At 38.5% G+C, this 25,569-nt stretch overlaps 1 protein-coding gene across 3 annotated transcripts in view; it reads right to left on the bottom strand.

The window, feature by feature from the left end:
* The window catches only part of kcnab1a (potassium voltage-gated channel subfamily A regulatory beta subunit 1a), a 124,953-nt gene that overhangs the window by 86,939 nt on the left and 12,445 nt on the right, over positions 1-25,569 (bottom strand). Inside the window, exons 1-2 of one of the 3 annotated variants that reach the window (XM_044353197.1) lie at positions 21,753-21,795; positions 6,017-6,095 (exon numbers count right to left, since the gene is read on the bottom strand). The exons of the other annotated variants lie outside the window; for them this stretch is intronic. Of the exons in view, the coding sequence (XP_044209132.1) occupies positions 6,017-6,095; positions 21,753-21,768 (95 nt within the window). The 5' untranslated portion in view covers positions 21,769-21,795. Of the gene's footprint in view, positions 1-6,016; positions 6,096-21,752; positions 21,796-25,569 lie in introns of those variants that run through there. 3 annotated transcript variants of the gene reach the window in all.

The raw sequence follows: 25,569 nt of genomic DNA on the forward strand, positions 1-25,569 counted from the left end.
TGAAGATGATGATGATGAAGATTAGCACCTCTTTTGTCTGAGGCCTGGTAGATGTGTGGTAGGACTGCTTTGTTTGTGCAGGTAAGGGAGATTTGGAGAGAATGTATTTTATTGGGAATTTAACTGGTTTTCTTGCATATAGAGGTGTGGTGCAGCTGTTTTCCAATTGATCCAGTTTGATGAATGTTCTTTAGCCCCATGCTGAAGAGGTAGGCCACTGATTAATCTGGTGTTTGTTTAATTTCACTATGCTATATTAGTGATATGTCCAATCTAACCCGTTGGGAAAAGAGCCAGCTTTCGCCTCTCCCCTGTTTGAGCCACAGTACAGAACCAGTCATCTTTACTTGTACCACTTTTTAGCAGGGCTTCCTGTCAAGAAAGGTAACCTAAACTGGTATGATAATGTAGGAGGGTTATTCCCTCCGAGGTATTTTTGCCAGTTGATATAATTGACTCATGGTTTCCTTTTGCAGATTTAGTGCCAGACTGCTGCTTTGCCTGGAGCAATGTAACAATGTTGTTTAGTTAAAGTGCCTCATACCTAAAACCAACTGAACCCTCTAATATTGTATTTGATTTTTATCTCTTTCCCAGGCAGTGGGAAGACCTGCAGGGAGTACTCTTGGTATACACACCCATCCTTGCATGCAGTGTGGTAGGTCTGAAGGGTGGTGGTCACTTTAACCAGTTTGTAGATTTAACCCCATCTTTATTGCAGTGCAGGTTGCAGAGTTTGCAGTGTTTGCAGTGTTTACAGTGTGCACACATGGTGGTTTCTGTTGGGGTCTGCGATAGAATCTCCCCACAGTAAGTACCCTGTCTAATTAATTAATTTATTAGCATTGTAAAATAAAAGGCCTTTGTCTTAGACTTAGAATTGTTTCATCTTCAGGTCTTCTACTGCAACCATCATCCCATTTTAATAATAAACGCTAAGTTTTGTATTGAATTCACGCCTCCGGCTCTTCTTGAAACTGCAAAATAATTTGTTCATGCAAAGGTAGTTGAGGCCTCCTTTGGCCAGTGGGTTTCTGTAGAGACATCTCTGTCCTCCCCCCTCTGTACACTGGGTTGGGTCACAATAGGTAAAAGAAATGGGTGCAATCAGTCTATAAACATGACACGATGAATTCATTCATGCTACTAACCCCATTACTGGAGCTCCTGCTAAACTGACCTTTTCTAAATAGGGCTTTGGAATCACTCAATATGGGTCTTTTGGGATAAAGTGATAAACCAGGGCCAGAGCTGCCTGTTGAGGTAATTGGTTATATCTGACTATGCCTGATTTGGATTTAGTCCATTGTTTTAAACTGCTATATTTTCATCGATTTGATTTGAACAGCACAAAAACTCATTTTTCCTCTTCAATCACCTCTTTAATCAGCTCATCTGCACCACTATCTTCAATCCACTTTATCCTTGTCTCAGAATACAGTTGCAAACATTGAAATAATACTTGTCCTTGATTAACAAGGATGATTACTGTAATATGTATTTTTAATGAGTAGTGTATATTGTGTATCGTCTGTGTGGAGGAGGGGGTCACATGGCGTGGGTTTTTTTTGTTTGTTTTTTTTTTTTTTAAATTTATTCCCATATCAGAAATGAACTCCTCATATTATCTCCACCCCTATTTTCCCATTTTACCTCACCGTACTGAGTAGAGCCTCAGATCAATCTCACACCTAATGGAAAAGCCGTTCCTCAGCAGCTCATTCCACATCGATCCCGTCCTGCTCCTCCTTCTCAAGGGAACTGCAGATTCCTGACCAATTCCACATATGGAATTGAATCTAGCTTAAAATGTTTCTGCGTGTAATCCTCTTCCCTCTAATGAGAAGCGGAAAAATGCTGAGTGAAAAAGAACTGTGGTTGCAAAGTGTGTTACTGTGCTGGAGAGTGTGCGATACATAGTACATGGACAACATTATGCATAGAGGTCGTACGGTACACGTCAGTCTCCCTCTATCACTGTCAAAACACAAAAACTGCTGGATGAAATTTGAAATGAAGGTCATCAAATGTGTGTCATTCAAGTAAATTGACTAATTTGATATTCAAACTGTGACTCATTCCTGTGACTTAAAATGCCCAGGCTCAACCTAAGTGACCTTATGTGGGATTTGTGTGCAGCTAGTTACTAGTTAGAGAAGAAAAGAGAAGGTCACTGAACTGAGTAAGAAAATGTGAATACCCAGAAATAAAGAAGACACACTCTCTTTCCTTCATAGCTACAATTTAGGGTTCATCACAGAGAAGGAAACTCCAAAAATGGTCAACAAAACAAGTTTTACAATGTCTTTCTTTCCTTAATAGTTTGAGTCAAATAATCAGTTATCTGATATTTCTCTACATTTGACGTTTTCTATCCTTCAATAGTTAACTTTTCTTTTGTTTTTTATTTATTTATTTTCTTATAATAATCTAGCTTTTTTCAGTAGTATTTCAGATATGCAATCATATATGACTGAAATACATGTGACAGATGCAGTTTGTCAGATCAAAAATCAATAGTCATAAATGCCACATATCCTTTTTACTCAAGTGTCAGATGAAGGGTGAAGGGTCAGTGTAGCACTGTCATGTGTCCAGCTCTGCGATTAACTCGTAGGTCTGTTAAGTTACAAAAATGATACAAAGGTTTCATGTTATGAACTAAATAATTATCTAATTTTTTTCCTCTTCATTTTCAAATCATTTTCCTGAAGGAAAATATTTTTGTGCCAGGTATAAAATGAGATCAATGAGATCAAGTACAAACAAGTATCCAAAATAAAGATGCAATATTCAAAAAATGTTCTGTATGTCAATCAAACTTGAAAATCAAAACAATTGATTCTATATTGGATTACATGACTTTGTCACACTCTTGTACAGTAATCATCTAAATTGTCACTTCCAAGACTTTGCCATTACTGGCTCTTAAAGGTCATGTTCAGATTGACATATTTCTTTTAACTCTGCCAATATAAACATTTAATTCTGGCTACTTCCATCTCCTCTGAGTGTTGATTTCTAGCTCTATTTGTGAGAGTCTTTAAGTTATAATAACACACAAAGAGACTATATCCCTTGACTTTGATACACAGGTTAGGTTTAGGGTCTGACGCGGGTCAGCTCCATGTCAAGAAATATGTCAAAGTAGGTGGAAATGAGTACTGCACTCCTCCCAATACTACAGGAGGTTAAGAAGTTGTGGTAGATCATTAATCCGACTTTAAAGATCATTTACTGCTGGTTTGTTCCCTGAAATCTCCTCCAAGACACTATGGGTCTGATTTAAAGATTAATGATAATGGGTCTGTGTGTGTGAGATTTGTGATAGACCAGAACTATATACGGCTAAACTGACTCATTACCTTTACAGCCTGAGATCTCTGGCTCTGCTCTTCCAGCTGAGTTAAACCTAAACTGATGCAGCAGTCAGGCTGTCAGTCTTTGCAGCTGTGTCCCACAAAGCCACATGCACTGTAGATTTGTGTGAAATTTTTTGAATGGACCGACTGACTGCCCGCCAGACTTACATTAGCTGCTAAATGTGGCTAAAAATAAAATCTTGTGGGATTGAAACACCCATTTCTATAATTTAGTAGTCAGGTTGCACATATTTTAAGCCTTTTCACCATTTTCCTGATTATCATCTGTGTTTAGTTTAGTTTTTTTCCAGCAGCTGCACCGTAAGCAGCAAGTGATGACACACTCATAACTCTGAGTGTAAGGCAGCGATTGTGTCCTACTTTTGCATTTATATGTGTATGTGTGTGTGTGTGTATTCTTCATGCTGGGTCATGAGCTTTGTCAGCAAAAGCCCACACACAACATGCTGAAATCCCCATGAGGTGCTCCACGCAATGTGTGAGTGTATACAGGATATGTATATGTACTGTGTTTATGTGTATGTGTGTGTGTCTTAAAAATGTTGTACAGTGATGCATTTGTACATCATCTCCCAACTGTCTAGTCAATCCGCAGGTCAATGCTACCGGAACCAACAATGACGTGAATATACTGTCCATGATACACATGATGATCACACAACATTCAGGATTTTTCTTTGCTCAGCAGTGGACACAGAACACGCACATACATGTGCAGTTTGTGTGCTGAAGCCAACCAAACATGCATAAAAACTGCCACATTTAAAATTCAATATACACTGTAACACTCACAAAACCGTTCCTGAGGGAAACCATTTCAACATATGAAACCTAACCTACCTGTTTTTACGAAATGTAATAAAACACAGCATGGCACAAAACTGAGGGCTCTATTTGAACATGCAATAACCAAAAGACCAGTGTCAAACATTAGGTCAAGTGTTCACAAAATTGTAGATATTTTTTTCTGCAATGTAATGATGCACATCAAGTTATATGCAACACATCTATAGCGCAATTGTTAAACATATAAATTAAATTCATGCATTCAGCACAATTCATGTCCATCACCCTGGTTATAAATGTACTCAAGTGACAATAATAAAAAATATCAACATGTTATAGTGCTGCTTTTGCTATTCTTTGCACCACCATGAAAATAGAGCCAGAGTATATATCAACGTATCCCAAAGCACATATATACGCTTGCATACACCCCCATTCACATCCCGTGCGACGTGTTATTTCTGCTGACTCGTCATCGCACGGTTTCTGGGTTGTGTTTCTTTAAATACATTAAATAGGAAGTGTGATAAATGTGCCTCAAACCAATGTTGCTCTGTGTAGATCATGACATACACATGCTTACAGTAGAACAGTACATACTGTACTTACGCCCTTGTCTGTGGCTTTGCTCAGAGGCGTCATGACGTAAGTTGACAGGGCAGCATCATGGATGTCAGCCCTCCTTATGACAGCCCTCCTGCCCATAGGACTGAGCTGTTCCCACTGCCATGAACTGAATCATTTGTGGCAGCTGTAAGTCCAATACAGACACTGCTGTAGAGTATTCTGACTCGTTTGTGTCCTTAAATTACTATCTGAACTGTATAGTAGGCAAAAACAAAGAATAAACTTCATGTGCAATTAAGGAAAGAAAAAAGTTCACAACGTGACTGTTATTGGGGTTAGGGCTTGTTTTATCAACTGTTGAAGAACTTATTTTAATCTTCAAACTTTCAGAGTGCCACCCCTTGGAGAGTCAGGTACTTTAATAAGCTTCTCCAGGTGTTAGAACTAGGTTGAAAGCACTGATTTTTTCCACAGCATTTGTAGAAAACAATGGATTGAAAATAGTCTTTTCGAGGTTGTAAGATGACTTCACATTTCCTCAAATGTAGCAGTGTGGTTTGATACATTTATCTGAACCTCAACAGCAAAACACTGCGTTAAAAGTTTTTTTTTAAAAAGTTTGATTTTGTACCGCGTAGGGGGCACAGCCACCTTCCTTCGGCTCCATAGTTGCAAGGCATGCTGGATAAAAGGCACAAGAATACCACAGAGGAGAAAAATTACCAATTTGTGAATGAGGATATGCAGTAAGAGCTAACATGTCTGTCTCCAGGCTGAAGGAGGATGGTTTGAGACCCCTAGAGCTGGTAGGGATTATGCATATTGCTTTGGCAAAGATGATGCTTTCAAAGAGGCAGCTTGAATCACACAAAGGACGATATCTCTAAATACTACTTTCAACACAGTGTAGGAGTTCAACAGTCTAGTACTCCAGATATCAGATTGTATTTAACTTCCTCTCAACATATAAATGTGTTTCACTACTGAATATGTCAATTTAAATGTTTTAATGGAATAAAAAAACATATAATATTCAAGCTTCATGCTGGCAAAAAAAAAACAACAGTCTGTCATTTCACACTGACAGCTCTATGGAGTTACAATACAAACATACACACGGAGTCACATTATCATTAAATCTTTCCCAGTCCTGCCACCCATGACTGAGGCCACAGGTCAAAGGGCAGAATGACAAGGTAAGAGGGAGAGCGTGAATGCTTCATTAGTCAATCATATCCATTAAAATCCATATAAGCAGCATTTCAATTTCACCCCGTTACCGTAGTGATCTGGCTCTCAGCACTAATGGTGACACCATGATCCTGTCAACACCTCCATCACATCCAGCACTGTTTAAGGCTGAAACAAAGTCAACAATAGGCAGCTGTGAACATGAGCTTACATGTTAGATTTTGTATTTCTAAATATGATATTGTGAAATTGTATCTAGATAGTATATTTATATAATTATACATAGAGTATATTATGTATGATATTATGATACATCTTCAGTTGCATCTATCATATAATTACTGTATGTATTTTAAGGGTAAACATAGGATCATCAGTAACTGTATACAGTAAATACTTTTTTTCTTTTCTATAGGACGTAGAGCTGAAACAATCGACAGAAAAAATGTGTCAATTTTTTTGATAATCGATTGATCATTTCAATAATTTGTCAAGCAAAAAACTCCAAACACTCTCTGGCTTCAACTTCTTCAATGTTTTCCTTCATAAAAAAAACAAGCAATTAGTACCTTGAACTTTGAGAAATTGCAATGGATATTTTTTTACTGCTTTATAACAACCAACCTATTTTTTAACTGAGAAATGAATCAGCAGATTGATCTGTTATTTGCCGCGCTAGTAGGAGGACCATTTTAGGGTTACCAGGAGAACTTTTAGACCTTCAGCATATGACTCATATTTTAATTAAGGTCCATTTTTGGATAACTCATTAGTTACTCTGTGAGCATCCTCATACCCAATACAAATATTCAAAATATCATTATGGAAATTGTGAAAGTATTAAAATGTGAATATGAATATGGGAAAGTTATACTCATTACATGATTCAGCATATTGCCATATTGCAGTTATGGAAATAATCTTGGTGAGAGTTCAATGCATGAGTCACCGGGAACGGAGCATGATTGTATTTCCTGTTGAATTATTTAATATTAGCAGGGCATCCTGGGTAATAAGCTTGACACTCATGTACACATGCTTGCAGATACCCACTGAATGTCAGACATTACTCCTGGGGATTTTTTCCTGTATCATTTGTTCACTAAACCATGAGGTTTTATTGCACCAGGGTAGATCATGGGTCAAGGATACTACAGCCATAAGCGTATTACGGTGATGAGTCTTGGTCTTGGGGTCATCCTCCTGTCAATCATAGAGCACACTTATGTCCACTGAGTCTCAAGTAAGAATTATCCACCCCCTCCCCCATCTCCTCATACAGGCAGAGCTGAGAGCATCTCGTCAGACGGAGCACACTGGGCTTAAGATGGACTGTAATGTGTTTGTAATGACCAATCACTGAGCTCTATAATTGTGTTTCATACACCTTAATTGTTTTGTTTTCTGCTAATTAAACTTTTGCACTGGGGTGAATTTCAATCTTTTCATTTTATAGATCACGACCAGGCAATTACAACGGTTACTACCCTGTGACAATATATTGAATATTCAGACATAATGGGAGGTTAAGATTTGTTCATCACCTTAAGGAAAATACAAGCTAATTAAAATCATCACTCACTTATTTTCAGAGCTGCATTTAAAGACTCTTTCTGCATGCAACTTACATTTACTGTATGTTGTAAAAGGCAGGCTAAACTCTATTTGATCCATATGAAAGCGGGTAAATTGGGTTGGTTCACTCTCTAGCAGTAGCAAATGAGCAGAGTAACAAATTCTCCAGAACATATCCCAACTCAGCTTTGCATAAAAGCCACTGAGCACTGAGGTGTATCACAGTGGAACGATGCCACACCCTCTGCAGCTGCCACGTCCACTCACAGTATCAACAACATCACCCTTGAAAATAAAACCACATCCCCCGACATCATCGCCACAGACCCCCTTACGCTTTTTACGTGAGCCGGTCCCCCCCATGGTGGACTCAACACGATTAGGGCGCACTGAGGCCACCCACCCCGTCCACCCCGGACGACAGTTGCAAACCAATCATTGCTTGTTGACGTAAAACACATCACTACCGGTGCACCAGCGCAGAAAAGTCACCACAGACGCCAGATTTAAAAACTCCGCCATACTGTGAAATACAGAGAAATTTACCTGGCGGTGATCATCATTGTGTGAACTTGTTTGGCAAAGGCTTGAACATAACAGACGTTCATTTATATGTAAAAGTCCCGCACTCCAGCTTTAATCATGTCCCACTGAAGATTTCAACTTAAGCTTAAGTTTATAATTAAGATTAATTTTTAAGTTGTCTGTAAAATTGTGCTGAATGCATAAAAATGTATTATTTATATTTATTTATTATCATAATTTCCATAATGTTTGTACATAAACAGAAACACCAAAACACCTCCCTCAAGTATCTAAAGAAGCAGTAATTAAAGTGCATTTCTTTCTATTAGGAATTAAATAAATACAAAATATAGTACATGTGCATATTAACACGCTGCTTAACAACTTAATTCTCTCTCTTTACTCTTTCTGCGTCACCACACACACACAGGCAGGTCACCACCAGCTCATAATACAGAGCGTATCCGTTTAGTGGCTGTCATTGTTCTCAGAGGAGCATTAGATTACAGTTAGTTATTTAGACTTGAGACAGCTGGTGATGATAAGATGGGGTCAAAGTGTCACAACCTTCATCCATCAATACCACAACCAGTCGCCTCCACTCTCCGTACTGAGCGCAGTCTTCAAGTCGGTAAATTATTCATGTCAAAAGATAATATAGACAAGCCCGTTCTGGTAAAATGTAGTATGTAGTACTACAGTAGTACGTGTTGTAACTTGGGTAGCTAGATGTCCTTGTACTGTGTGTCTCCAGACATCATTACTTTAATGCTATAATTAGGAATCTATTTTAATTAAACACTTCAGCACAGAGTAAAATTAATGAGTGGGGGTGCACTAGTAGCAGGTACAGTGCAGCTGTGAAATACAACTACATGCTAATGCAGTGCTACTTTAGTGGCAAACAGATACAAAGTCAGCTCCACAGTGTGTTGTGACTTTTTTTATTGATGATGCAAGAGCTTCATATTTGAAAGAATATTATCACTGACACTGGATGTGCGATTTTAAGACACAACTGTCGCCAAAGTATCACTCCTTGTTTTTTTTGCAATAAAACAAGGTAATAATCATCATCATCATCATCATCTAACAAGGATAAGAAACAGCCAAAATTATGACCCAAATTGTAGATCTTTAAGAAGAATTAAGAAGTAAATTCTTATTATCTATATATTTATCTATTACCTGAGTATTGATTAATGTTTAGTTCAATATAACTCATATAGTATGATATCAATTAAAGCTGCAGCACATGTACTATGAGTCTTTTCTAAATGTGCAACAGGAAAAAATCATCTTCAGAACACTTACATACACTGCAAGTAATTTGTGGCACGTCTTTAAGGTTTTTTTTTTTTTGAATCACCAGGTTTGTCACCATGGTAATATCTGTGCTTGGAGCTACTGTATATGAGCTGTTAGCACCTGGATTGAGATGTTTTATATGCACAAATGACAAAGGACTTCATTATAAAGTGCCTGCAAGGAAGGCACTGCACTCACACTTCTGCTGCAGAGCTTCAGCAGTGTTGTGTTTGTACCGAGTGTTGAATCTTTGCTCCTTTGTGAGTGTGTGTGTGTGTGTAGGTTAACACTTCCTCCCACTGCAGCTCAGGTCATTGCTGCATCCATCTAAGGTGACTGCTGTAAATATAAATGTGTTCCAAGAGAGCGATTTAAAAGAGGAACAAATCTATGTTTTTTTTATTCATTATATCTTAAGTTTTTGAAATAATATAAATCAAAATGTCACATCCTAAACTTAAAGTGTCTGAAACTCTGCAAGGAGCTTTTACAGCACAATCTCTGAGTGCAAATTGCTAAGGCACAACTTTTTAAATAAACTTTTGTCTAAATAAATGACATAATAAGGTTGTTCTCCAACTTGCACCATGTAATAAGCACATACTCCTACACTACCTGCACCACAATTAGCTATTTATTGCAGAGAGCAGCGTTCTAAAGAGTCTCCAGATATGGACACTTGATAGTCAAGAGTGGTAACAACCAGAGAAAACCGTCATCTCAGTAATAGCATTGCTATGGAAACAGTATGGAGGCGTTGTGTGTGTGTAGGGGGGGGAAAGCAGCAATAAAATAACACCAGGCAAGAATAAAGATGCCAGATGGAAACCAGGCAGCATCTGGAGGAGCGAAGGATACGTGTGTACTAGTTACCTTGGAGAAGTTTGTGCATACAGTGAGTAGTGTGATGAAACAGGATATTAAAGACAGTTTGATCTGCTGATCAGTTTGATCACATCTCCAAAGGGAATGTTATGTACGCTGCCAAAATGTCCTTCAAAAAACAGAGATTTAGTGCCTTAAAATTATTTCTTACAACTGAACAATTCAGGGAACCTGTGTCAGTATTGTGGAGTGAGGAATAAAAGGAGGACCATATTAAGTTTCTTTCATAAAACAAATGTAATGATTACGTGTCTTTACCAGTAGTGACATCATTTTTAGTCTTTAAGGGAGAAGATTGAAGTCAAGAAAAACAAACAAATCCTTAACTTTCTCAACACACAGCAAGACAAAGTCAAACTTTGACAAAATACATTTTCATGAGACAGCAGCACTCATGCAGGACCAACATCAAGAAAACCAAAAACCCTGCAGCCCTTAGTTCAATTTTTTATATTGTGTTTGTGAGCTTTATACCACTTCTCTGATAGACCACATTTCCTTTGGTCACACACTCCTGCTCAGACACAAACCTCCTGCTGCAGGAAAAAAAAGTCCATGTGAATGTACTGCACTGAATGTGGGTGAGGTACCACTGTGTATGTGTGTGTGTGTATGTGTGTGTGTGTGTCTGCATATTTGAGACAAAACAGTAACCAAGAAAATACAGTCTGACATTTGAATTATCTTGCGAAACAAATCAATTCAAATCAATGTTATGACCAAGACAAAAAAAATATGCTTGAAATCATTTGAGTTGGGTCTAGTTATGGGTTTAGCATTTTAGTACAAACACGCAAACAAAGGTCAGAGCAGTGGTTATGTACTGTTATACACTCCGAGTTCTAAGAGCACAAGTGGAGCCTTCAAATGAGCTGTAAAAGCATGATGACCTTTCCCCTTAGCACACTGAAACTCACATGTAACTATAGAGTTACAATATATCATTCTATTTCTATTTGTAAGGTTCATAGAAACTTGAATTTGTTGTTTAAATCAATTAATCATTCAATATTGTAACAGGCCATCTATAGAGTTAATATTAGGCAAAAAATCCAACATTAATTGATGGTCGCACCCATTCACCACCACAGCTTCCACACCTTCAGTCTTTGCCCCACTACATTAACAGCACAAGAGGTCGTCACAGGTCCCAAACCAAAACTGATATGTACAATACCTAACAACACCCAACATGCATGAATACATTTTCTTTAAAAGGTCCAAAAAGACAAAAGGACAATTAAAGTCGATCCAAAATGTGGTTGTGCCAAACAGACCAAAACAGAGAAAAACACTGGCAGCAGCATGTTACTCCACCAATCTGGAGCTACAACTATTAGTTGATCGATCGATCGACAGAAAATTAATCTACAACTGTTTTGCAGCTGCAGATTGAACAATACTTCAAACTATTTTGAAGTGCTGTTTTCAGCTTCTCAAGTCTGATGATTTACTGCCTTTCTTTGTCACACATGACAGTAAACAGAATATGTTTGGATTTTGGACTGTTGGTCAAACAAATAAGACATTTGAAGACATCACCTTTCAGTCATTTTTGAATATTTTCACTGTTTATTTTACTGTTTATTTATACACTGGCATTTTATGGACAAAATGATTAATCAGTTCATCAATAAAATAATCGGCAGATTGATCAATAATGACAATGCATTCACCGGCCACTTCATTAGGTACACCTGTGCAATCTAATACAATCCAATACAACAGCTCTGCCATAAATTCTACTTTGACAAAGCTTATATATTTTCAGTTTTTGTTGACATTGTCAGAAAGGTGATAATTGTACTTTATGTTTATTATTGAGGTCGTAGTGGGTGGTGGTGTGCTGGAATTAATTATATTGAATGATGTTCCTAATATTTTGTCCACTCCATGAACATACATGAGGGGGGGGAAATATTAGGAACACTTTTCAATATAATGGACTCCAGTACACCACCACCCACTACGACTCCAATAATAAAGTAGGATTATCACCTTTCTGACAAGTTCAACAAAAACTGAAACTGTATAAGCTTCATAAATGTAGAATTGATAGCAGAGCTGTTGTATTGGATTGTATTCGATTGCACAAGTGTTCCTAATGAAGTGAGTGTGATTGTTAGTTTCAGCTCTACACCAATTAACGAGCAACTGCAGTCAAAAAGAGACATGTTATTTTTTCTCCTGCACTTCACAGTTCTCACTCTCCGTCTCACCTCTTACACCTTTTTTTTCTTGCATTAATTATGACCAGGATGTCATGATCACATATACTTCAGTATGTGATATACTGACACACAGCTCACCCAGTTAGACTGAATATAATTTGAACCTGGCCAGGATCCCAGATCAGATCTTGGTAACAAGAAACCCAAAACCCACGGAGACCTCTAATAGACCCTTTTCATAGCAGACATTTTGACATGTCAAAATAGGAAAAGCACGGGTACAATCATGACCCTGATATAGTGCATGATGTTTCACTAGTACGGCTTCCTTGAACACCTAAATGGAACAGAGCCACCATTAATATTAGCAGTTCCACCTGTGTTAAAAAAAAAGTTAAAATGTCTGCTTTGATTGGTGTGCTGGCACTGAGTGTTGGTGTTGCACATATATACCGTTTTCTGCAGAGTTGTCCAATAGGATATACCTTCTAGTGCGACGGAGCTGCGAGTCATGTTGCTCTCTCAGTCGTTAAATTAAAGTTGGTGGGGTCATGGTGTATAAAGCACTGGGAAAAGACTTGTCCTGGTTGTCTGAGCATGTAAAGTGAATTGCACTGCAGCGCTGAAACAGAGACTGTTAGAGGGCAAAACCTGTATGAAATAGGAGACATATAGCTCATTTGTATGTAAATCATTCTTCAAACAACTAACTTCAGCATTGATTTCTGGATCAAAAACATTTTGGGAGAATTTAACAGACGGCATGTGTCTGTTTACGTCTGTATGTGTTTGTGCTCACATGCAACCCTGTAGGTGTGCTCTTACATCGGTGTTTTTGTGTCTACGGGAGCGATAGAGAGACAAAAGGCTCAAGAGACAAACAGAGTGTGAGAGATACATTGCATGTGCTTCATCTACCAGCTTTGGTGAGTTCATCATTTTGTTAATTGGATTAAATCAAACACCTGTGTCTAGTCTAATGTGCATTTCCCTTTGCTTCAATTTCATGCTCTAATTACTGGATTACTGGCTGGGTCAGTAAAAATGTACTTTGTTTCATACTTTAACTTTGCATTTATAACACTGTCTCCTACATGGACACATCTCACATCACAGGAAGTTGCAAGCTCGGCTGTTTGTGTGTGTGTGTGTGTGTGTGGGTGGTCCTAGCTTTGTTTTTTTGTTTATGGATTTATTTTAATTTGATTAGGTATTCATTCAGGGAAAACAAAAAATACAGAGAGTGACAAAGAATAATACAATTAAGGATTTTAAAGCCTCTACAGTAAACCCACACAGGTGAGTTTAAATGTTTTTGCTGATTTCCCAGGACTGTGTGCGTGTGTACAGACTGAGCTTGATTGACATCTCCCTCTTGTTACCGTTATATCTGTATCCAAAGTCACTCCCTTTTTTCTAACTAATGCACAATATTTACTTTCCACCATTTTATATGAGTGTCCACATTTACAGTGTGACATCTATGCACTATATATTAGAGCTACATAATTTAATCATACTAAACTTGCAATCTCATTATTACATACCAACAATTTTGCTGTATTTACATTGGAAGGAGCATCATTGCGTCCAACCGAGTACTTCCAATTTCTTCATAAGTTCAGCAAATGTGCATGATGTAAATAAGTCTAATATGTGTGAGAGACATGAGAGAGGAGTAAAGAAGGAATTGAGGAAACCCAGCGATGGTGAGGAAGAACAAATATATCCACCCACTGTTCTGACAAAAACTTACTCGTACCATAAAAGGTTGTGCAATCTGCTGTGTGGAACTGGATTCAAAGATGATGATGACAGCCAGACGCAGCTACGTCACCTTCCAAGCAAATGTAACACCACAAAGATATACAACTATTTTAACGTCAACAAAAAAATAGAATATGATGAAGTTATCAAGGCCAGAAAAACCTCACTGTCAGTCAACTACACAAATTCATAACAAGAGCCTGATACTGTTCATCAATATATTACATTCGCTCTCATGGGTCCAAGAAGACTACAGAAGGCTATGATTCATCATCTGAGATACGACTCTGGTCAACACTCTGCGAAACGAGGGTTCAATGCCTCGATGCCTTCCCACAACTGTTCTTCTCGTTGGGATGCCTGCTCTATATCATACACTAATGTTAAAGATGACATATCATGCACATTTCCAGGTCTATATTTTTATTCTGGGGCTTTATTGGCATATCTTTGACTTATTAACAGAAAAAAACTCCTGATTTATTTTATACTGGCCCTTTATGCAGCCCCTCAGTTCAGCCTCTGTCTGAAACAGGCTGTTTTAGCTCCTGTCTCTTCTACTGTAGTCTTCTACTGTAGTCTACTGTAGGTAACAAATAATACAAGGCTCATGTAAATCCCAATGAATATGTTACTTCTATACTGTCCTCACAAGAGGAGACGCATTAAAACTGCACCATGCTATTTGAACAGTGTATGATGCTGAATTTACATCTAATAAACCTCCAAGAAATTACATTTTAATGTGTGAATTCCAATACTGTTTTAATTTCACAGCTTTAGCCTATTCGACCATAACAGCTTTATTTTTCACACACACACACACACACACACACACACACACACACACACACACACACACACAAATAGGTTGCACTTGAACAAAAATGGTGTGACGATGCCATTTTTCCTAGGGCAACAACAACAACAACAACAGTACTTTCAGTCAACCATGAATGAAGCAAGTCACTGTGTGGATAACAACAAAGTAGATCTCTAGTCCCAAAGTGCAACACAAACATACATTCATGCATGAGTCATTTTTAGCCAAATGAGTATTAAAATAAGTTGTGACTGTTGGCCATCACTTATCAATGGGAAAATGACATCTGCTCATACATACAACCAGAACCCCAAACAGGGTTATAAATAAACAAAACATGAAGGCATGTATTTCCACTGCACCATTAAATGGCGCTCCAATGAAAAATCCTTAAAAATTACACTTCTTTTTATCGTTCTTTGTTCAAAATGTCAACTTCTCAAATACATTCGTACATGTTCAAGCTGAAATCAAAAATATGCAAGTGAACAACCCATTGAACAACCTTAACAACCTTAGCAACAAAGACTACAGGATGGACAACCATTAGTGGGCATGCATGAGTAATCTGACATCATCACGAGAAGGAAGTAGTAACTTTGCAAACTGGGCTTTTGACTTGTGGGGAGCATTTTTACGTACGTTCAACTCAAATTTTAGAACCTTGGCCATGTTTTACAAAACTATTCAACATTATAACAGTATAAAAATAACAGAAAATCACAAAAAGCATGATACGTCCCCTTTAAGATAGTTGGATTCCTTCATGCCAGTGTCTACACAAACAGCCTCTAACTAGACTTTTAAAGTGCCCACTGTCGATATTGGAAGCAGAACTTCTCACAATGACAGCCCTCATGCAGAAGTTCATCTCTGGATCCCACTTTGTAGAAAATGATCATTAGCAAAATTACTTTAACCATAAAACTGCTGACAATAAAACCACTTCAACATAATGGGAAGGTGAAGCAGTCGCATGGAGGAGAGCTCTTACACTCTGCCAAACCACTCAGTGCTTCTGATAAGAGCATCGCTGTAGCTCTGTTAATTATCAAGGAGAGACGATGTTGGAAGTCTGCGCCTGAAAACTAGGAGTGAGCGCTCACTCTTGGAGAGATTGAAATAAAATCCAGTCTTGAAAAGGAAGGCCTCGAGTATTCTGATATTTATTCATAAAGTAAAACAAAAATCAAGACATCAGGAGGATTCCTCGCCATGTTTTGACAACCATTTTATTATTCCGAGAGTCTGAAGCGCAAAACTTTGTGAAATCTAAATCTAAAAATGTTGAGAGAGAAACTGTGAATGTGTATATACGTGTGTGTGGTGTGTGTGTGCGTGTGTGTGTATGTGTGTGTGCGTGCATTGATTTATGAGAGTGTGTGTGTGTGTGTGTGTACTTGTGTGCAATGATCTACGCACATGGGATTCCCCATCACTCGTGTGTACTGACAGGGAATTTCTGCACCACATCTCACGCCATTCATCATCTGAGCATCACGCAACTCATCAAGCAGGATTTATTGTCCCCGTGTGTATGAAACAGGTGAGATTGTTTCCATGAGTATCTTTTCCTGCAGGGGAGATCATTTTATATAATTTTACAATAAAACGCCACAGAGACTGCACAATAAAAACCAATTCAAATGGGAGCATGTTCAATCGTATTACTGGACTGTAGGGTTACAGGTTACGTTTTGACTGTGTTGAGACGAAGCTTAAGCAAAAAAGAGGGAAGGAAAGAGACATTCACAGCTGTTCTGTCACAACAGTCACACGCAAAAGGGCACACAAACTATTCTAGGGCTGTAACTAATGATTATTTTCATTATCGATTAATCTGCCAAATTTTCTCGAATGTTTCGATGAAACATTAAAAAATAGTCCAAAAATTCACACTCATATCTTACATTTGTTTGTGATGTCTGACTAATGGTCCAAAAGAAAAGAAGAACAGCAAATCTTGGCATTTTTGGCTTGAAAAATGATTAAAACAATTAATAGATCATCAAAATAGCTGCTGATTAATTTCCTAATCGATTCTCACTAATTCTTACTAATCGATTAATCAACTAATTGTTGCAGCTCTAAACTATTCAATAAGATACAACACTCATTAAAGGCAGCATAAGAAGAAATATTTTGACGCTGCTTTTAAAAGAAGTGAAAGTCTGAGCACAGAACTGTTCCTGCTACAAGAAGTATAAAAGCTAAAGGCTGCTTCACCTGACAGGAGAAATAAGTGCTACCGCAGACCTGAGAGGTCTGCCTTTTACCTTTTAAGCATATCTAACACATATTGTGTGGAGGGAGGTGATTCACAAGAAGAAAACCAAGCAAAGTGTATACTAGAGGCCAATGCAGTGTTTTGAGGGCAGGTGTAGCGTTCTCTCTTTTCTTAGTCCCTTTTAAAAACTCTGGCTGCAGCTTTGTGAATGAACCGCAGTCACCCTGCAGTCTTCAGAGGAAGACCAGAGGACAAGTACAGGAGTCTAATTTACAGGTCAAAGTCTCCATAAGAAGACATGTTTAAGTGATTTGATCTTGTAACTCTGTTTTTATGTTTGTAAAAAACAGATGTCTGCAAGTGATCTAAATTATTTGGGGATATTGTGTGAAACTTGAGAGATTTTACATTACAATGGGAGACTGCAGTCACCAGCCATGGATCGCTGCATCTATGCTGCATTGCTGCACTGAAGCCTGTTCATTTAATATATAGGCATGCATTCCCATTTATTTTGCAACTACTTGTACAGTATTTGCACACAAACACACACAATATATTAAGAGTATTATCATGGATCTGTTGCTAGTGTTTGCTTACACGGTTACTGCAGTGATTAAAGTGACAAATACTGCAGTGTGTGTGTGTGTGTGTCCCTCGTCTCTCACCCCCTCTCTCTAAATAGGCCTTGTGGGAGACCAGAGTGTATTACCTTTTCTTACAAAAGATAGCACACCGAGAGCACACACACACACACACACACACACACACAGAGAGAAAAGACAAGAAAAGTGCTGATACAAAGAAGTGTAAACTTTGCCTGCGTCAGTGAAACAGCTTGGTGCTGTAAAGTGAAGATATACGGTGACACTAAAACTGAGTGTCCATTGTAAGCGTAACGAGCCTAAGCGCAAAAACGTAAAAAAAAGGCATAAAACTAATGACAGGACCAAGGGACCGTAGATGAAACAAAGGTAGACAGAAGAGAGAGAGACCGAGAGAGATGGAAGGAAGGCAGAAAGAGAGAAAGCTTAGAAAAGAAAGTAAGAAAAAAATGCACATTAGCAGGGTCAAAATAGCAGAGAGATAAAAAAAAAAGAATCACAGAAATCGGTTTAGTGGAAGAGAAGAGAAATGGGAATGCGAAAGAGAGATGGGTTAGGAGGAAGGAGAGGCAATTGTTTATCTGTTGAAGGAGCTGGGTTGGATATTATGTTGCCCCCTCTTGAGCCGTGGTTGGAAAGGTCTCTCCGCAATCCACAGTGGGCGACACTCCTACTGAGCACTGCAGCACCTCTTAAAGCAATATTTCACTCTGGTCAAACGTTTTCTTCTCGGCAAGCAGGCGGTATCTCTGGGAACGCATGAACAGTTGACTTTAGCTGCTCTGATTGATTGTCATCAGTGGTTTTTGTCCGTGGCTTATAATCAATAAATGACTAAAAGACTAAATGGTGCTGCACTGCCTGACAAGTGTGAAACTGTGTGAAATCTATGGTGCTACAGTTTGTATTTGTGTGGAAGTTTAGCTTTTAAAAGTGACTTATAGGAAGTGGAAGTGATTGACTACAGAAACTTGCTGCTGCTCAATCTCCTGATGACAAGTGCTGTTTCTCTCTCTCACACACACACAAACACAAACACACACAACACTAGCTGCACTAAGCTTTCATGTCCATTGTCAATGTGACAGAAAGTCCACGGCTCCCCCTAGTGGTGAGACCACCAACCAGCACTATAAACAGATTCTTATGGCTCTCTCTTTTGATCTCTTTCTGCGTCTCCCAAGACTCTGATTTTGTATCTCTTTTCTGTAACTAACCTGCTGTACCCCACCCACACACCCACACACACATAACTGTTAACATGATTTAAAAATGTCCCCCCCCCCCCCCAGGGGTTGTTAATACACCCACACTATTACCCCTCCTGTGCTCTTCATCATCATTACAAATGAGGTGTTTAACTGCTGCTCTTATCTGGAAATATCTACAGCAGATGAACAGAGAGCAGTTCAGTCTCACATTTCATCCTTGTGTTACACACACACACACACACACACACACACACACACACACACACACACACACACACACACACACACACACCTATTAGTCAGTCCCTATGGGGATTTCTAACTGAGTTACATTAATGTGTGCTCAGACCTCACAGAACATCCTTATGAGTCGTGGTACTTTGTCTGTGATCTCATTTGCCAAAAGCTACAGAGTCACCTTGAACATCCGCAAATAGATTTAAAATAAAAGAGCAACTGTGTGTGTGTGTGTGTGTGTGTGTGACAAAATTTAAGATGGCACGGCTCCTTCCCTTTTACGTGAAGCGGTGTGAGAGAGTAAGATGAAGCTCCACTGGGGCGTTATCCTTAAGCGACCTCACTGAGACCCAAGGAGAGCGCTGCCTCTTAAATAACTGCTTTATCAGCCCTCATCAATAATGGACAAATACCAAGAGAGGGGAGGAGAGACGCAGCGATACTTTAAGACCGAGAGCAGTGAGAGAAACAAAGACAAGAGATATAGATCACATATGTCTTGATAGAGGAAGTTTTGTCTTTATTTAGCAGCCTGTACCAAATCTTAAAAAGATTTAAAAAGCAAAGGAAGGATATTTTGAAAAATTGGGATCAACAGGCTTAAGCACAAACTGCACCACCTACACACAATATCTTTCTTTACTTGCCAACTCTGATCCCCTAAATATCAGTCTCATTTCACGTCTCTGATCTAATAAAGCCAACAATAGTTTCAAGAATACCCGAGGGGCAAAACAAAAAGCAAGAGACCATTTTTAAGGCTGAGAGAGCTTCAAAGACTGTTCAGCCGAGCTCTGTGATCCACTGTGACTGTTTGGCCCTTCCCAACAGCTGACAGCGGTCACTCTTGACTGGTGTTCCCCTAAATAAGCACGTCAATAGGACAAACTGATGCCCCATTGATTCGCACAGTCGGCTAGTGCTTACACAAGTGAAACACCAGACGTCTATGCATATGCATGTGTGTGTATTAGACTCTGAGAAAAAGAAGAGGAAGGGACAGGAGAGAGTTATGGCAGTGTATGTGTGTGTATGTGTGTGAGAGAGGGAGTCCTGTTGATTTCAAGCTGTAGTTGATTTATTGATGAGAGTCCTGTTAAGAACATGCATTAGCTCACTCAATAGTCGACTAATGAACTGGAGATGTCAGTCGGGGTGTGTGTGTGTGTGTGTGTGAACCAGTTTTAGATGTGGTCAAATCAGAATCAGAAGAGCATGTCTAACTGGGGACAAAATTGGTCTCCCAAACCACATTCACCATGTATGATAAACTAGTCCCTGTCTTTATTGGAATTAGGTCGTGGTTAAGTCTTAGGGTTGGACGTGTATTGGTTGGTTTTGAATTAGAATAGATTAAGCCTCTAAGAAATTAAGCCATTGAAAATGTCCCTAAAGTGACAAAAACAAATGTGTAAGTGTATGTGAGTGAGAGAGCACAGACAGTGCACAAATTGATCGATCAGTAAGATTGATAAAACAGTAATTAACTCACAGCAGTTCTGCCTGGGCTTTAACTACAACAGTCATCTTTCTCTATCAGCTCTTAAATCACCTCATAGACCTCAAAACACTACTCGAACTGGTATTTAAGTCTAAATTTCAAGGAACAGATGCATTTTGCTATAAAATGTATTTAAAAAGTTAACTAAATAGTATTTTCAATTATATTCAAAAAATTCAGTTATGAATTTAAGGTAATCTTAGTCAGTGATAAATATTTGCAGTAATATTCACAGTATATATGTGCACAATATGTGTGTATATAGCACTTTCTGTACCAAAATCTACTCTGTCAATTACTTGAGATAATTAATGAGTACAGATAGCCTAGATTTGACTCTACTGTACATCCACACAGGTGTTTTCACTTATATTGTCTGATTAGACTTCTTCAGAGGCTCTATGGGCCTGGCCTAATTTAGCTGAGTGACTGAAAACCCCTGTGTGTGTGTGTGTGTGTGTGTGTGTGTGTGTGTGTGTGTGTTTCAAAAATGTCAATTAAATAAAACCTGAAGTAAGACAAGTCATTTAAAACAGTAAAGTAATGGTCTTGAGTCCCGATTGCAGAAGTGGGAGTCACACGTGCAAGTCACAAGTATGTCTCAAGTTACTGTGGACAGAGTCAAGTCAAGTCGAGTCCCTGCTATAAGTTAAGCAAGACAAGTCAAGTCATACGAAATTCTGATGATCCACCCCAGTTTCCACATTTAAATCACTAGAAAGCATAGACTGTATAAATAATGGACGTAGCTGCCTTGACGTGTTTTGAAGCCTTGACTTTGCCATTTTGACTGTCGCCATTTTCGATTTTCGGAGCCAGAGGTGATGCGAAGTGATATATTTGGACGAGCAGGTGGGGCAGACCCTAACGCTAGCTGCTAGCTTGGTTAGCACGGTGCATTTACAGTCTATGGTTAACTGTGATAATGCTAATGCTAATTTTCACTAGCGAAAAATGGGCTAAAAAACTATTAAAACAAAATGTACTTACCGGAGAAACTGAACATCCAACTCCTTAGAAGGTCTTTTAGTACAACCAAACGCAGAGCAAGACTTTTTTAGGCGACCATAATGGTACAATTAACGTCCATGAACTGAAAACACACTGAAATAGCGGCTGCCACGCCTACACTTTATGAATGTATGCTAATCTCTGTGAATCTGGGGTTACACTATGGTTGTCGCCGTTGTAGTAACTTGTAAATCAAAATGTAGCCACGCCCTAAAGCGTACCCTGCTCTATCATCAAATTTAAATTAAATGGGACCATAATTTACAAAATGAGCATCGTGCTGTATTGAAGAAGACTTGAAACTAGCGATTGAAACCATAAATACATTAGGAAAGTGTTTACTGAGGGAATAAATCAAGTGAGAAGTAGGATCATTTTCTAATAGACTTTTATACAATCGGACTTCCTTTTGGAGCCAGCAGAGTCGCCCCCTGATGGCCATTAGTGAGAATGCAGGTTTAAGGCACTTCTGCATTGGCTTCACTTTTCAGACCCGGAACTAACTGCTTAGTTAAAAGACAGTGGACATGAAAAATTGAGTTTTATTTTCAACAATAACGAAAAATGTTGCAGTCTGCATACACTTACAATCTTACTGATATTTGACATTTTGTGGCAATCAATAACAAGCTTCCTAAATTAATAACAATGGAAAGTGGGGCTCTGAAATTATAATATAGCCCTATAACTCTTAAGGCCTCTAACGTGAAAACGAAAGTATGACACAAAAAATTTCAACACATCCTCGTAATTAATTGACCATATAGGTCGATTGTACCTGCACTTAAGAACAACCCACAGGAGTTTAGCATAGCAGCTTTCCAGAACCATTACAAATCATGACACACTCCTAGGTTGGGAACCACTGGACTACACCAGCTAACTGTATGTAAAGTAGTTAAAACTAGCTCCACCTCCAGCAGCTACAACAGTAACATGCTGCTTACACACTGATGCTTCACTATTAATAATCTCATGACATCATATATAATAATATATCAGTCAGAGGGATGAAATTAGTACTTTTACTTTACTTAATACTTTTACTTTAATACTTTAAATACATTTACTACTAGTACTTTTACTTAAGTATGGTTTTTCATGCAGGACTTTTACTTGTAATGGAGTATTTTTACATTGCAGTATTGGTACTTTTACTGATGTAAAGGGTCTGAATACTTCTTCCACCACTGCCCTCTTGGACCTGCCAAAGAACTAAACTTAACTGAATACACAGTACCATAAAACCTGTGGCTAAAGCGATTTCCCCATCTTACAATTACAAAATGAGGTGCTCTCTTTCTCTCTTTCCAAAATACTTTATTACATGAGTAGTAGGGCTTTTAATAGCTTTGAATTCATACAGAAAAGGCATTAAATTTGTATTTTTTATATTACTTCATATTTACTATACAGTAAATGTTGCCTTATATGTTCAATTGAAAAAGGCAGCACTAACTGAGCACATGTAGTTTTTAATGTTAGCATGTCTTTGTTGAAGAAATCTACTCATGATGATGCAAGCATTTTCAATATGTATTCATACTACAAAAATGTAAATAAAGGCAACTGTTTGTGTGTCTATCCACTGTCTCAAGGAAGAAGTTAATTAAAGTAGAACAAATAAACACACAAGCATTTTATTTGCCAAATAGTGTTAAATTTCCTATCAGTGAAGTCCATGTCATGAAAAAACAACAGATTTGTAGGGCTACTGTCAGATGTGTTAATTAGCCACATGCTTGAACACACACACACACACAGGTTTACTTAAGTCACTTTTGGGGTATTTACATAGACTTATATTCATTTCCTGGAGACATACCCTAACCTTAACCACTGACCCAAAATCTGGACTTTTGTCCCCATTTGCATAAGCTGTCCCCAGTCAACTGGTCTTAAGTCTGGTGTCTGTCCCTAAAAGTGACTTGAGTCATACCCACACACACACACACACACACACACACACACACACACACACACATTACACACATTACACACATTACTGTGACCGTCTGACCGATTAAGTATTTAGTGAGGATACCAGCTCCTATGTTAAATATTCACTTGTTTTCCAAGATGAATAAAGGATGAGCATTTGATGCATTTATCTGCATGCGTGTGTGTGTGTGTCTGATTGCATGCGTGTGTGTGTGTGTGTGTGTGTGTGTGTGTGTGTGTGTGTGTGTGTGTGTGTGTGTGTGTGTGTGCGTGTGGGGAAGCACTTGTTCTACGAATCATTGGCTGAATGCACAATTTCGCTCACTGTTTCTCAAGTATCAATTGGTTACAAACTACAGCTTCATTAAGCTCTGATTAAGAGCGCAGACTGACACACACACACACACACAAACAGAAAAACTGATACATATAGTATACATTACAATAGAAACTGAGACAAATCTGTTTCTCTTTTATATTACTTAAGAATAAACACCATTAGCTTGTTTTACATCAGTGGTAAAACTTCTCATTCTCATTCTTCTTCTCATTTTATGCCCCTTTTTGATTTTAATTTCTCTCCATTCATCTCTCCTCACTCTTCGCCAATTCATCACTCTTGCTGCTCTGTCCGTTAGGCACCAGAATAAATAAAGTTACGTGCCTGGACAGCTTCTCCTTACATAGGCAGATGCAGAGTCTAAACACTGTTCATGAACACAGAGCTGCAGTGCAGAGGACGGCCCTGTGAACAGTCAGTGTTGCTCTCTCTTACTTTGAGCTTGAGCACTGCCCTAGAGTATTTGTTTTGATTTTCTTTAAAATATTCATTAAAATATTGTGGCGCTCAGAAACAATCAAATAAAACCAACATTGATGAAATCTTGATGACTCTGGATAATGATCTTATAAATTAGCTGGTGGCATTGTGTCTTATATAATATTCACATCGAGTGAACATAGCAGAAAAGGTTGCTTGAATTATAATTCAAATGCAAGACTGCATGATGCAAAATGTTTCAGTAGAGCAAATAATAATCATGTATGTTTGCAAAGTGTGTCAGAGCACACTCTCGAATGCCAAACTACAGCTCATCTTTTTAAACTATTACACATTTTCAACCAAGAATGCATAGATTTTTAAAAGCAGTAGATCAGTGTAAACTGACTTTCATTTTCTGTTCACATGCACGAACCATTTGTTATGTTCCCTGCTGCAAGAGGACGCAGATTATTGTAAATAATGTCCTCTAGTGGCAAGGACAGTTCAGACTTCCTGGTTATGCTCCAAGTTGGCTTCCAGAGTGGTTTGCAAGAGCATTATTGTCTTTTTTCATCAAATTTTCACCAGTTTTAAGCCCTATCTATCATGACACTGAATGATGTAGAAACAGAAAAATAAGAAGACAGTAAAGGACAGAAATAAAAAGAAAAAGTGAGTGACAGAGGAGTAAAGAAACAACTGTGGGGACACTGTAACTCTGTCACCTTCACACCCCCGATCTATCAGGACGCAGAGCTCATTTAATCAGATGGACTGACAAACATCCAGACTGTCTGCACACACACATACACACATACATGCTGGTACACCCATATGCACATGGCATCATATGCTTCATAATATGACCCTCCCTCTGCCCCCTGAGGGTCTAAATGCCCCCTCACTGTCATTGCCTTACCCAGCATTCCCTGCTCCCTATCCAATAATATTATGGGCTTGTGATTCATCCATTTCCCCACTAGCCTGATTGAATTGATGTCCACTTTAATTTGGTGTTTGTGATCGAATATAAGCATTTGTCTCTGTAACCACTCTGGTATTTAGGTTAAAAGGGGATGTACTAGATTTATG

The sequence above is a fragment of the Thunnus albacares genome, chromosome 6 (genome assembly GCF_914725855.1).
Source record: "Thunnus albacares chromosome 6, fThuAlb1.1, whole genome shotgun sequence".
In the NCBI taxonomy this organism is placed as follows: domain Eukaryota; kingdom Metazoa; phylum Chordata; class Actinopteri; order Scombriformes; family Scombridae; genus Thunnus; species Thunnus albacares.